The sequence below is a fragment of the Orbicella franksi genome, chromosome 11, assembly GCF_964199315.1.
Source record: "Orbicella franksi chromosome 11, jaOrbFran1.1, whole genome shotgun sequence".
NCBI lineage: Eukaryota > Metazoa > Cnidaria > Anthozoa > Scleractinia > Merulinidae > Orbicella > Orbicella franksi.
Window position 1 is genome coordinate 26,369,243 of NC_138155.1, and position 14,637 is coordinate 26,383,879.

Consider the following 14,637-nt stretch of genomic DNA (forward strand, 5'->3'; position numbering starts at 1 on the left):
AGATCTTCTAGTCATGTGACAGGGTACACCGCCAGAGATATTAACGTGGTGTATTTGTTGTGCAGGAACTGAGAATAAATCGAATTACTACTATCTGTTTCCAAACATTAGTAGACTACGAGCAATCATTCATAATCTTCCACCTTGATTGCCAACAAAAAAAACTTCAAGCGATTGAGAGAAACATCACCACAAAAAGATTCAAGGCTAGGCCATTTGTTTTCTCACGTTTCCTGCCTCTCACTTCAAGATCTACACCAAGCCAGGGACAAAATAGGAATTGCTTGGTTTTGATCACAACCTCTTCATCTTTCATACCGCAAACAAAATCCACCCAAGTCTCTCGCCATCCTCGGCGTACAATACGGTGGGCGTTCTTGTTTTCTTTTAGGGTTCTCCGGTTCGTTAAACCCCTGTTGCTGTCGTTACTGTAAGGACCGACAAAGACCTCGGTATTACTCACGGAATTGGCCAAACAACATTACGAACAATATCCTTACGACGCCATCATGACTTTGGAATTAGGCGTGCTGTATTTTGATTGGACAACACCAACCGGGTGAGAGTTTAAATGCCTCCAAGGCCATCGGTGTGTGATACCCCAAACGAGACCGTGTTGAGCAACGGCGCAAAAAACGTGCATCTCGCATTAATTTCGAGCGGTTTGCAATTGACTGTCGACGACAGCATTACGTCGAAGTTGGTTTTATTTTGCATTTGCCGTCTGCTTTAACCTATTCAAGAGTTGCTTTCGAAATAATCGGCTGAGAAAACACACTGCTCTCTTTTCAATCAATAGGACCAAGGCAAGTGATCATGTCTCGGCTTACGGCTATTTTCCCGCGCTTCCTATACATAGCGGTGGTACGTTTTCCCGCGCTAGGCCCCGGTCTCACATTTTCCCGCGCTTGACACCAGAAGCCACTTTAGTTGCAAGTTTTGATTGGCTCCCTCACCACCAGGGTTAAGAGGCTGCGGCGCACACGTCATTCTAGTTGAAGAAAGAAGTATATATAACAATATGACGTTATTTGTAGTTTTTTCAGGGATCAGGAGTTCTGCTGGTATTAAAGTCCAAAGTGTAAATTGATACTAGACACTAAAATATATTATAAGAGATACGTTTTCCAACATAATTCTTTCAAGAAAGTTATACGTCGAAATATGCTCCAGTTTGCGCGCAATCTGGTAACACAAGAGGGCTACAACTAACCTTTATCTTTATTGAATATTCTTAGAATACAAGTAACAGCAGTAACTGTTCATCAAGCGATAAAAGACATCATCGTCTCGAGCTAAAGGCTAGCCATAAGTGTATGCATTGGTGGCTTACTAAGTAAGGACACTTATGGCCTCATGTACATACAATTAACAAATGTATCATGTAAAGAGTAGCAAAAATACTAACAAGCTCAAATCTTATATTTAGTTCCAATCAAGTTACTTCTAGTCATAGAAAAATTAATCTGCTGGTTGGTACAAAATAAAATGTACAAATACTCGCTTCTCCTCTCACAAGTCGGCTAAAATATGGGCAAACGCTATACAATTTATATTTCAAGAGGCTAGGCAAAATTTCTATTATTACAGAATAATTCATTCATTTCTAAACATACTTAATCTTTGGAGAGCCATATCTCCACATAACGATTTTGAAAGGTATCGTACAGTCGAAGCTCCTTAATACGGACACCATACAGCTAAATGACACCTTCAAGTGATCGATTGAAGGCCTTCCTACTGCACGTGCGGTATGCTGCGGTCAACCGTAACACAACGACAACCAGCGGATTAAAATAAAAGAACACAAACAAAGTGGATTAAAATCGACCAATTTGACTTTTAAAACAAACTAAAATAACATTTTTGTTTCCACATGTCTCTGCTAACATAATTGACGAACCGCTTGACGGCAGCATAAAAAGACATTTCATGCCTAAAATGGGTTCAAAAACAATTGTTTAACTTAAAAACGCGCAATTAATATCTAAACAATAAACAACAGTCTTGAGATGGCAAAAAAACCTCTACGAAACTATAAAAAAAAACAGTTAGTCAGAAAATTCAATTTTAAGGAATAATTTATCGTCCTTCACATAATGATCACGAGGGCTGAAAACTTCTTCAATTGAAGCAAACTTTACAAAACCACATCCTGTACAAGAAATGGCTTCAGTCGGCTTCTGAAACGCTGACAGGTTTGGCTTGGCTTGCATGCTTTGGCTGATGTGGCGTTTGGCGCCACTCTGATCCAAGATGGAGAGGGTGATTCTTTGAGTAAATGGCCATCTAACTTCGATGTTATCAAATTTTCCCATCATCATGTTGACAAAGATGGCCACATATCTCCCACTTTCATTTTCCACCCCATTGAGGTAAACTCTTATTCCAACCTTGTATTCATAGCTATCAGTATGAATGGCTGAACTAAAGAAAGCCATTGGCTCTCCATTGGCATCCCCTTGGCGACGCTGTTGAACCTCTGTTATTTCCAAAATAAAAAATGTTTCGCTTGGATTGATCTTGTTCCTTGTAGCCTTTTGTGGCTCGACCCTGAGAATAAAACACAATCTATTTCTTACTATTTACATTAACATCCCTTAACATCGTATAACGGTGTCAATGTTGTTGATTAAAGCTATCGTTATCACTTCTTTAGTCGCGGTTCACTGCAAGGTTAATTCGATATGATGTTGTGCACACATGCATACATATGAAAAGCTGCAACTATTAATCAAATGAGAATGTATTTAATTACAGATACCCTAATAAATTACACCACGCGTATTATTCACTTTTGCCATTTGCGCCTTAAAACTGTAAAAGTGCTAAACGCAGCCCTCTTAACAGACAATTGTAAATAAAAACGGTATTACATATTTGGTGTTGGCTGGCATCTTTTTGTTCTAGTGTGGTTTCAGCATTTACGTTCACTGACATAATAGCTGGAAATTTACATCGACTTGCATGACCCACAAAAAAAATCTAGCAAAAAAAAATGCTTTCAAAATGGTTGAAAAAGTGTTGATTACCGAGGTATCATGATTTGACAATGTATTTGATTTCCCATGCAAATGTAGTATGTGTAACATCAGCTTGCCTGTCAAGTTCCTGTTTCCACAATTGCAGTTCCTGGCGACTACAGTTATGTTCCACAGCCTGCTCCGTCTGACCTGTGGAACTCACTCCATTTACGTCGGCACCATTGAGCTGTTGGTGACATGGAGGCAGGTCTTCATGTTCTTCTAGCGTCCGCTCTCCAGACGGTCTCGTCTCCTGAATAGGGTGACGTACTTCTTGGCTATCTCGCGTCTGCGATCCATCCAGGACCATCTCCTGAGTGGGCTGGCTAGGTCCATTAGCCCGTGCACCCTGCTGGTAACGGGGCTGCTGCTGTTGTCCATTCAGCAACTGACAAGCAAATGATTCCTGAATGGAGGATTCTTGTCTGGACACATGCCCTTCTCCATTCAGCATGGAATGGTTTAAATCATTGCTTCTTCCAACATCGCCCTGCTGGTAAACTGACTGCCGCTCCCGCGTACTCAATCCTACAATCTCCTCCATTTCTGGGATGGGACAAGATATTTCACGGACTTGTCCACCAATTGCCATTGGGTGGCTCATTCCATCACCCTGATCATCATTAGCCTGCCGCTGGTACACTGGCTGCCGCTCATGTGCACTCAACCAATGGCCGGCAACAGCAACTTCATGTACTTCTGGGATGGAGCAAGATATTTCACTGGCTTGTCCACTAATTGCCCTGAGGGAGCTCGATGCATTACCCTGGCTATCATCACCCTGCTGGTAGGTTGGCTGCCGCTCTTCTCCGTCCTGCGTGCTTTGACTGAGATTCTGCTCCTCCTCCTTGTCAGGGAGAGAAGGTCCAACGTCCTGCTCGACATTTCCCAACTCGGGGATCGCCCGCCTGGCAGGTGGCTCAACCGGAGGAGTGTTGTTGCTTGGGACACAGCCCTGACTACCATCTCTGTGCTAGAATAATGAAATACAGACAAATGACTTCATTCATACAGTACTGCTGTGCTAGTTGATAGCACAAACAAATATTGCGAATAGAACAGGAGCATGTTGAAAATTCCCACTGGTGGGAGACTGACCGTTCGGATTTCCACAATGCACGGCCGGGGAGTTAAGTGCGGGACTACCGCAAGGAAATCCTGCTGATAATAATAACCCAAAAAATATTAATGATAATAATTAATTATAATAATGATAATGATGATAATAATGATAATCATGATAATCATAATGATAATAATGATAACAATAGTAACAATGATAACAATGATAACAATGATAATAATAATAATAATAATAATAATAATTAATAATAATAATAAAAAAAGTTGTGAGTGTTTTTAAAAATATAAAAACCGGAGAAAAATAAAACCGGAGATAAAACCGCAAGGAAATCCTGCTCTTAATAATAACAACAACAGCAACAGCAACAGCAACAGCAACAACAATAATGATGATAATGATAATAATGACAATGATAATGATAATGATAATAATGATACTAATGATAATAATGATAATAACGACAATATTAATAATAATTTATTTCTAGCGCATTACATCAAAAATCTTAATGCTGTTACAGAAAAGTTATAATTAAGGATCGAGGGTCCTTTACAATAATTAATTACAATGTAAAAACTCAACAAAGAACAAGATTGGCATGCTTAAAATAAAAAAAAAAGTTGTGAGTCTGTTTTTAAAAATATCAAAGCACGGGGCGCTCCTCATGATTAACGGAGGGTCATTCCAAACCGTGGGTGCAGAGGATGAAAAAGCGCGACCATAGATTTTTGTCCTAAACACCGGCCTGTACAGTCGAAGGTTTTCAATGGCGTTTGAGCGAAGGTTGGGGCAAGAGGACCTCAACCAAGGACCTCCAAATTTCGAGTCCAGCATCCAAAACCATGAAGCCACGCCGCATCGACCGTAGCCTGCAGAACAGGCGAGATTTTTTCGAGCGAGTGCTCACATCGTAAAAAGTTTAGCCGCCATCTTGAATTTTTTATGCAGTGGAAGACTGGGGAGAGAAAGAAAGTTTTACCAAGGGGGTGAATGATAGGCAAGACGAAGGATAGGAGAGGGGGTGGAGCGAAGAAAATCTCGCGTCTTCTCATTTTCCCCTCCCCCATCCCCCACCATCTAACATGGCGGTCTAACATGGCGGTCTAAAAAGGCGGTCGCAAGGTTGTAACGCTAACTCGCCCCAATAAGACGCCTGCACTGCAGGCTACATCGACCGAGATGATTCAACGACACGTATTTTGCTGTCTTTGCCAAATCACTGCCTTACTTAACAAGGACAACACCTTTCTTTCCCGATTTCTAGCCAGCTGTCAATAAAATTATTCACTATAACGGAGGTATGAAGAACATTGAGCTGTGTTGTTTACTTCGTTGTTAGAACTGCTTGTTTATACCCAGATTACGTGTGTGTTGCCTGGAGGTCGCAAGAATCGTCAAGTTAGGTTGCAAGGGGGTACTAAAAAAAAAGGGTAGGTAAGGTAGGTAGGGGGTATGAGTCCCATTTTCTGGCCCAATTTTTCCCAGTTTCATTTCCATCTTTTGCTATGATTCCCAGTTCCTCTGACCAAAATCCAATTTTTCCAGTGAATGTACATGCAAATTGCACTTCCAAAGTTACCCCAGCCGGCCCCTCTTGCAACTACTTTCGACCATAAATTCCACAAAGGGCTGTCGAACATGCGATGCTATCTTTTTGGAGGTCTCATTGACTTCTTCTGAGAGCAAAATAACGAACAAAAAACCCAACAATTCATTCCGTCCTTTTCCTAAAACAACGAAAAACTCATAACGCGAGTACACTGTTTGCAACGCATATGGGAGAGCAAGAGAGATCAATGAGAAAAGCAAGTTTACCGGGGCAGTAAAATTTTCGTCCAAGTTTTTGTTACATTGAGAAGTGAGCAGGGTGTCACTTTTACACTCATACGTTCATTTTCAAACCAAGGTCGTTATATTACGCGCTTCCAGAGACCAACCAGCCACAAAAACACAAGAATGAATTTTACTTTACGATTTTGCGGCAATCATATTAACGCACAAAGACATTTTTTACCCATACACAAAGAGGGGTATATGCTCACATGTTCTCAGGCAAAGAATCCCATACTTACCTCTGACTCTAACAAAGGTTCATTATCAACAGGGCATCTGCGTGGGCCATTCTCCCTTTAAAACGTAAAAAAATGAAGGTTACATAGAAAACATTTCTGAAATCGTCTTATATCAGTTTCTGGGTTGACTCTTCTACTGTGGTTTTATTCTAGACATATTAATTCAACTTCAACTCCAAATTCATTATTAAGGCTTTCACAATTTTTCCAGTGTCGCAGTTTTCGTTTGAAGCTTAACGCGTTTCTTTTAATCAATTAAATTTTAGCGTGACCTTAGCAACCAAACATTCCCAAAAGGTATTTTTAGAGAGCCAATCGAAAGCGGGTGTGTTTTGTGACGTTACTTTACAAAACAATTTTAATTGGGTCTAGACAGATCATCACATTCTTTAATGCATCGCGGCGTTGTCGAATTCAGTTCTCAGTTATTTCTTCGTCTCGAATCTTCAACAAGTGTTCTTCGACCAAAATGAAAGCTCCATCTTTCCGGCAAATCTCTGTGATTCTTCGTGTAATCATTGATGACCAATGACGCCAGCGCCTTTCTATCAAGCATCTTTAACAACCGTGACCGCTGATGTTATGTGCATGGCTAGGAACACCCAACTAGCAGATGTTTTATACGGGACTAACTTTTGAAGTGTTGGTTGTGGACAACTGTGGCACTGATCGTCGTAGTATGAAAGGAATAGTTAACGTTTTCGCATTTGTGAGTGACATCACGAGTCGCCATTAATACGAGCGATGTGACAAAGGTCGATTATGGACGGTTGAATACGCTTGTGATTCGATCGAAGGCTTCATCAAAATATTTCGTTTTTCTACTTTGGGAGTTTTCACAGCAACAAACAATGCTCTGGTACAATGCTCTGAAGAGGACAAAGATTCAAGTATGTATTTCCATGCTTTTTAATGACTACAACATGATATTAAATGTTTTAAGCTTATGTACTCTGAATAATACTTTTTAAGAGACGTTAGTGACAAGTTTGTAGACGGATGTTTTTAGCTGAGCGCTCTAACAACTTCATGCAGCTAGAAGTAATTGCGTTCCTGTAACAACAGAATGAATACCTTTGTGCAACGCTTCCCCCTGATAAATTTTCATTGCAAACAAAACTGTTGAAATGTACCATTTCAAACTGATTTTTGAAGTAATAAGCTGCACGTTGCATGACATTTTAGCAGAATTATTCTGTGAAGAGATATTCAAATCCATGTTGTTGTTTTTTTTTTCTCTCTCTCTGTCCAACATTTTGAACTGACTGCAGCCCGCACTATCAATGAGGCACTTTTCTCTCGCGTAAAATACTCGCTTGAAGCTTCAATAAGTCTTCCCGTCGAAGTTCTTTAATAATTTCGACTGTGCATAAGCATCTAGAAGATGTTGATTTTATAGTATGCTCGATCTCGGGAAATTCTTCAACTGGAAAACTTCTGGTATTTCGACGTTCGCTGTTATGGCTCTGGTGGTATCCACAGAACTTGTAGCCAAGCAACTCGTTTGAATCAATATTAGCAAAACAAGAAACAACAAGTACAACAGTTGTGGATGGGACTTATGGTACGCTTGGAACATTGTTTAGTTAAGCGAAAGTGGTGAACTTTTATTTAAACAGCTGAAACAAAAATGTGCCTTCGAGGCAGCCTTCGCTGCAAGCTTTCGACTCGTCGGTGTTTGATTTGATAATATGTATTAGTTTTACGTGGTTTTGTTTTTTAATATTGTCTATTTGTAGTTTCTATGTCAACGGATTTTGTCAAGCATTTGTGGTTCCTTGTTACTTCTCCTCGTGCTCTCTCTCAGAAGAATTGAAGGGATCAAACTAATTTAGTGATTACCTTGACTGGGTTCCCTTCGTAGAGGACTCGTAAATTGTTCCTTATGCAAACGTGCTGTATCAAGATTATGAGTCTGAACTAAGGGAGAGATATGTTTTCGAATATTCCTTGCCGTCTGAAAGATATGCACTAGTGGCAACTCTCTCTCAAACTAAACACTGCATTGTCAATCTATTTTAAGTCATATTGAGAACGATGTTGGCATTTTTAAGACAGTCGCGACTGGTATGTAACTAACTTTTGATCCCTTTCAAATTTCAAGCTTAAGTCTAATTTTAGTTGAATTCACGAGTTAGATCGGTATAGAATGAATTCAAGTTTTAGGAACAGTTTCGATTGTCCGACTAGTTTTTGTTGACATGAACATTTTCAAATTCTCATAATGACAGGAGAAAGGTGAAGTCGTCTGCAATTTCACCTTCAATTCGCCATCTGCGACTTCGACCGGTTAGGAATGTCTGCTAGTTGGAATTGGACCATACGTAGTTCTGTAATCGATTTCCCTCACCGGTTCTTGCAAATCCATTTAAGTACCGTCAAAGCTATTAAATCTGCTGTGAAATAACACTCTCGAAAGTTGGCAGGATGAGAGTGCTGTTCGATGCCTCTTTAGACTTGAAATGCTAACCTCGATTGAAACTTTAGATAGACGACTTTACGACTGACATTTTCCGCAACATTCTTTGAACCAGTGATTCTTACGAATACTATATTTTGACATTATAATTATAGTTAGCATACTTATTCAGTACTCCAAGAGTCGGCAATGATGTACAATAATGATGCGCGTCAGTGAACATATTTAACTGGAATATGTATTTTTGCAGTTTATGTTTTACATGATTTTGTTTCGATTTTTTGATTTCCTGAATTCGCAAACTAAAACATCTCCTTGTTTGAAGTTAACGAGTAGAATGCAGAGAATTCCGAATTGGTCAGTCAAATTTGAAGTGGCATCATAAAATTTAAAAGATAGAACATTCCGGTGCCAAAGAAAATATTTCCAAGTTTGATATCACAGTATCATTTCCCACGAGCAAGAGTCAAGAGTAGTATTCGGCGATGCTTCTTTATTCTTGAAATGCCAACTTCAACAGAAACCTTAGATAGACGACTTTAGGACTGAAATTTTACTCAAAATTCCGTCTGACGTAGCGATTCATACGAATATTATATTTTGACAGTTCAATTATGTGTCAATCATCAAGTTCAGCTTTAAAGCATACTTAGGGTCCGGACGCACTGAGTTGACAAAATTTGTTTGGCCCTTCCAAAAATCTCGACAAAATTTGTCTCTGCCAAATTTTTAATTTGTCAAGCGTGGGCGCACTGAATCACAGCAAAATATTTGTTAACCACAAGTGTCAATCACATGGAAATTAACACCATCGCTTGCGCGCTTTCAATTTGATTACATGTAGTCGTGAAACTTGCACTTGTACTTGTACTCGGCTGACTCGGGTGGACATACGGATGTACAAATTGAGCAGAGCTTGGTCCTGGAGATGCAGCTGGAACGTTAACGTAGACTTGGGAACCATGATAGTTGTACTGTGCGAACGGATCGTCATGGAGCATACCGAGGTACGAATCTTACATGTTTATCGTCGATTGCCGCGCAAATATAAATTTAATTTTGACGGGCTTCGGACTGAAATACTCCGACTAAAAATAGAGATCAAATTTTCTTGATTGACATTTTCCTTCAAATCATGGCTTGTAAATTGACAAATCTGTCAAATTTTACGCCTGACAAAAATTTGTCCTGCTCCGAGGCAGGACGACGGCGTCTCTGAAGTTTGGTAAGCCTTGACAAAATTTGGTAGATCTAAAAATCACCGGACGCACTTGTCTCAGGGAATTGATGACAGATTTTTTCGCAAAATAAACAAAAATATGCCCAGTGCGCCCGGGCCCTTATTCAGTACTCTAAGAGTCGGCAATGATTTGCAATAATAATGCAATCAGTGAACATATATTTAGCTGGAATATATATTTTTGAAATTTAATATGTTTTACATGATTTTGTTTCGATTTTTTGATATCCTGAATTCGCAAACCAAAACATCTCCTTATTTGAAGTTTACTAGTAGAGTGTACAGAATTCAAAACTGGTCAGTTAAATTTGAAGTGGCATCATATTCTTTACAGAATTTAAAGGAGCATTCCGGTGCCAAAGAAAATATTTCCAAGTTTGATTTAGTATCACAGTTTCATTTCTCACGGGCAAGAGTCACAATTCAGTAACGTTTAGAATTTACATCAAGATGTCCAGTATGTAATTTGCTGGCCGAAATGACCGGCAGCCGGTCAAGGTTTTCACATCACTAAATGACCGGCAGTGTGATATTTTTCTCAGATTTTAAGGAATCGAAGGAACCCATCCAATTCAAACTATCATATGTCGATTAAGAACTGCCAAGCGATCCAGAAGAGCTGTATAGATCGCAAGTCTAACGCTTGGTTTACGCTAGGCTCAGAGAGCGAGACCATCGTTTGTGACACAGGATTTTTTTGGGTCGACTGCCGATCACGGTTTTCAAATCACTAAATGACCGGCAGTCCTAGTTTAGGGAATCGAGCGAACCGATCATATCCAAACAATTATATTTCGAATAAGAACTGCAAAGCGATCTTGCAGATTCTTGTTCTTAATCGACATATGATTGTTTGAATTGGATGGGTTCCTCCGATACCTTAAATTTGAGAAAAATATCAGACTGCCTGTCATTTAGTGATTTGAAAACCGTGACCGGCAGTCACAAACCAGCATAAACCAAGCGTTAGTCTTGCGATCTATACAGCTCTTCTGGATCGCTTGGCAGTTCTTAATCGACATATGATAGTTTGAATTGGATGGGTTCTTTCGATTCCTTAAAATTTGAGACAAATATCAGACTGCCGGCCATTTAGTGATTTGAAAACCTTGATCGGCTGCCGGTCATTTAGCCACGGCGAATAACGCTACGCGCTATTCGCACGGATCGAATCAGATTACAGCGGGACATAATTGGACTTAACTGGTTTTTTCTGCTGGACGTGTGTTAGGAAGTGTATCAATAGTTTGACGAATAGGAAAAAATGGCGGACAAAAATTAAAATATTTTTGCGTACTTAGACTTGCAAGTATAGAAATGTCCACGACATTTGAAACTCGAGTACGGAGAGCGCGATCGCGCGAGGAAGAGGACCACAAGGCAGGACTACGGATAAATGCTACAACAGCAAAGTGCCGAAATCGATGCTGAAATCGTGTCGTCGTGTCGCGTTCCCATAAACAGCAAATATCAAAACGGCAAACTGAGATATTACAGACATGCGTCAAGGTTAAAAACATGTCACATGTTTTCAAGCCAAAACACTTGCGAAAACCTATATGACAGCAGTCTCTGCTAAATGCTCAAAATTATGCAGTAACGACGGTAGCAGTAGCAGTAGCAGTAGCAGTAGCAGTAGCAGTAGCAGTAGCAGTAGCAGTAGCAGTCGCAGCAGTCGCAGCAGTCGCAGCAGTCGCAGCAGTCGCAGCAGTCGCCGTCGTCGTCGTCGTCGTCGTCGTAGTAGTAGTAGTAGTAGCATACTTTATTTACCCTCGGATTGTAGAGTAGCTTTATCAACTAATGTCTCCGAGCATTTCAGCAGCACAATGAGCAAAGACCAGACCACAACACCGGGAACTTCGTGGTGAAAAAACGAGTAAGAAAAAGATGGCTTAAGTGATCGGTAGTTCGAAATTGGAACTTTGTCGACACCAAATTAATCAAAAGTTTGCCTTGGTTTTGAAAAATGAATATTCAAACTCTACATGACTTTCTATACTAACGTAAAATCGAATTTAAAACAAGTCAAGAAAGAAAATGAAGTCAAAATGGAATCGGAACTTCGTAAATAACACACTATTCTAAACTCATTCAAAATCGTACCTCATCATACAGTCTCTACAGAATCTATGTCCACAAGTTGACTGCACTAAGGGCTCTCGAAGCTCTAAATAGCAAATAGCGCATTTGTCGTCGCTTAATTCCTCTGCGGCTGAATTTAATCCGCGGATGCTTGAAGCTCCGTTCCTGTAGGAGTCCATATCGGAGGTTTAAAATTAAAGGGAATATGTCCTCCAAACGGAGCAGCGTACGTAGTGCTAGTTCACTCAACGAGGCCGGCGTCTTATAAGTGGAAATTCCGTGAAAGTTTTGCTATTAATTGTCAGCTCACGTGACCATCGGTCATGGTAACCATCCAATCAAGCCTCTCTTCACGAGAATTTACATACGATACGCGTCGCAGCGATTCCAATTTCTTCAATAAAATCTTTTGGAATAAGGACCAGTGTCTCAAACGTTCACACGTCTTATAAGTGGAAATTCCGTGAAAGTTTTGCTATTAATTGTCAGCTCACGTGACCATCGGTCATGGTAACCATCCAATCAAGCCTCTCTTCACGAGAATTTACATACGATACGCGTCGCAGCGATTCCAATTTCTTCAATAAAATCTTTTGGAATAAGGACCAGTGTCTCAAACGTTCACACGTCTTATAAGTGGAAATTCCGTGAAAGTTTTGCTATTAATTGTCAGCTCACGTGACCATCGGTCATGGTAACCATCCAATCAAGCCTCTCTTCACGAGAATTTACATACGATACGCGTCGCAGCGATTCCAATTTCTTCAATAAAATCCTTTGGAATAAGGACCAGTGTCTCAAACGTTCACACGTCTTATAAGTGGAAATTCCGTGAAAGTTTTGCTATTAATTGTCAGCTCACGTGACCATCGGTCATGGTAACCATCCAATCAAGCCTCTCTTCACGAGAATTTACATACGATACGCGTCGCAGCGATTCCAATTTCTTCAATAAAATCTTTTGGAATACGGACCAGTGTCTCAAACGTTCACACGCGGCAAAGCACGTGTGCAAGTCGATTGACAATTGATGAAAGGTGGCAGCGAATCGAATCGAATCGGTGACGTAGTTTATGGAGTTGCTTGACAAAACAATTTTAAATAGGCCTAGACAGATCATTGTCGCATTTACTTTCCAGTTATTTGTTCTTTTGGAAATCTTCAACATGAGGAGTGTTTTTCGACAACAGATGAAAGTTGACTTTAATCCAGCAGAAGTCTGTGATTCTTCGTGGAATTATTAGGGACCTTGTATTGCTACCAGCGCCTTCTTACTGCCTCGACAGCTGGTAATTTGTGCATAACTTGAGCTTCGGGCTGCAAGTTGTTTTATACGACTACCTTCTGAAGTGTTGGTTGTAAACAATTTTCGCACTGATTGTCGCAGTAACAAACTGGGGAATAGTGAACGGTTTTCCATTTGTCAGCGACACCACGAGCCGCCATTAACACGAGCAAAGTGGCCAAGGTCCACGGTGGTTTATAGCTGTATTCGATGGAAGACTTTATCAAAACATTTCGTTTTTCTACTTTGGCTATGGAAGAACTGCTGAAGTGAACAAAGTTTCAAGTATGTATGCAATATTTCTACTGATTATGCCATGATATTGAGTCTTTATGGTATATAAAGTTGTTCCTTTGAAAAGAACTGGCCCAGCTATCAGTTTGTATACGAGTTATTTTTGGCTTGAGCACTCTAGCGACGATCACCATTTAAATTTAGTTTAATGATTTCATAGTAATGGCGGGCAGCACTTGGCGGCCAATACTTCCTTGCTAGGAATCCTACAACTCTATATTACAAATCTTCAGCTAGAGATTCAGCAAATTTCCTTCCTACAAGGTCAGAACGAAGACATCACTGTGTTTGACGCCTTAATAAAATGTCGGCGTAAAGATAATTGTTGAGATGCTTCATAATAAGCTGCAACGTTGCAGGGTGTTTTTACAGAATAGTTATTCAGCGGAAGGTTGGTTCTTTACTTTGTCAATGCACGATTTGCTTGCATTCTGAAAACAGCCTGCCCCATAAAGAGGTGAATTATTCCTTCACGTAAAAGCTTAGAATGTTGTAAACAAATTACATATTCAGTTTGTACCCAACATTAAGAAAATTTGGGTTTGTTTCGTAACATGAAAATTAAGGTGTCAAATCTGAACGTACAACGCAAGTCCGCTTAGGAGTAATCTAAATAATCAACGGAATAAAGATCAGTCAATAATTAGTGGTAGTCTATGTCTTACGATCTTGCCAAGTTTAGTCACAACTTTTAGTCTAATTGCTCTCTAAGTATCAAAAAAAAAAGTATTTTCTTTATGTTTGTCATCGAGTTCGCTTCACGAAGAACATAAATTTTCCAACATTCTAGTCAGTTTAGTTTACAGGATCTTAGTTCGAGTTTTAGATTCCCTGAATCCGAAAGGAACCCTAATTTACATCTTCTAATTTGAAGTCAACTTTTAGTGTGCACTGAATTCAGAACTGGTCAGTAACATCTGCATTATTGAAGTGATTTTTTTTTTAACTATAGGCATTGTAGTAATACTGGAATCGTAGCTATCTAGGTAAAAGCCCAAAGAGTACGTCTGTTCATACTACTCTTGAAAGAACTCAAAGCCGTAGAGCATTCCGGTGTCAAAGAAAATAATTCCAAGATTAATTTACGATCAAACCCTCATTTACCACGAAACAGACACACAGAGAGAGTTCAGTAACG

General features: G+C 39.9%; 1 protein-coding gene across 1 annotated transcript; it reads right to left on the bottom strand.

Annotated features, from left to right (window-relative positions):
• Positions 1-27: 27 nt before the first annotated feature.
• Positions 28-12,099, bottom strand: LOC145502238 (uncharacterized). The gene is made up of 4 exons (XM_081481491.1): positions 11,942-12,099; positions 6,180-6,234; positions 3,101-3,996; positions 28-2,553 (listed from the first exon to the last, which is right to left on the bottom strand). The coding sequence occupies exons 1-4, from the start codon at positions 12,097-12,099 to the stop codon at positions 2,052-2,054; spliced, it is 1,611 nt and encodes a 536-aa protein (XP_081337617.1). The 3' UTR covers positions 28-2,051.
• Positions 12,100-14,637: the final 2,538 nt, after the last annotated feature.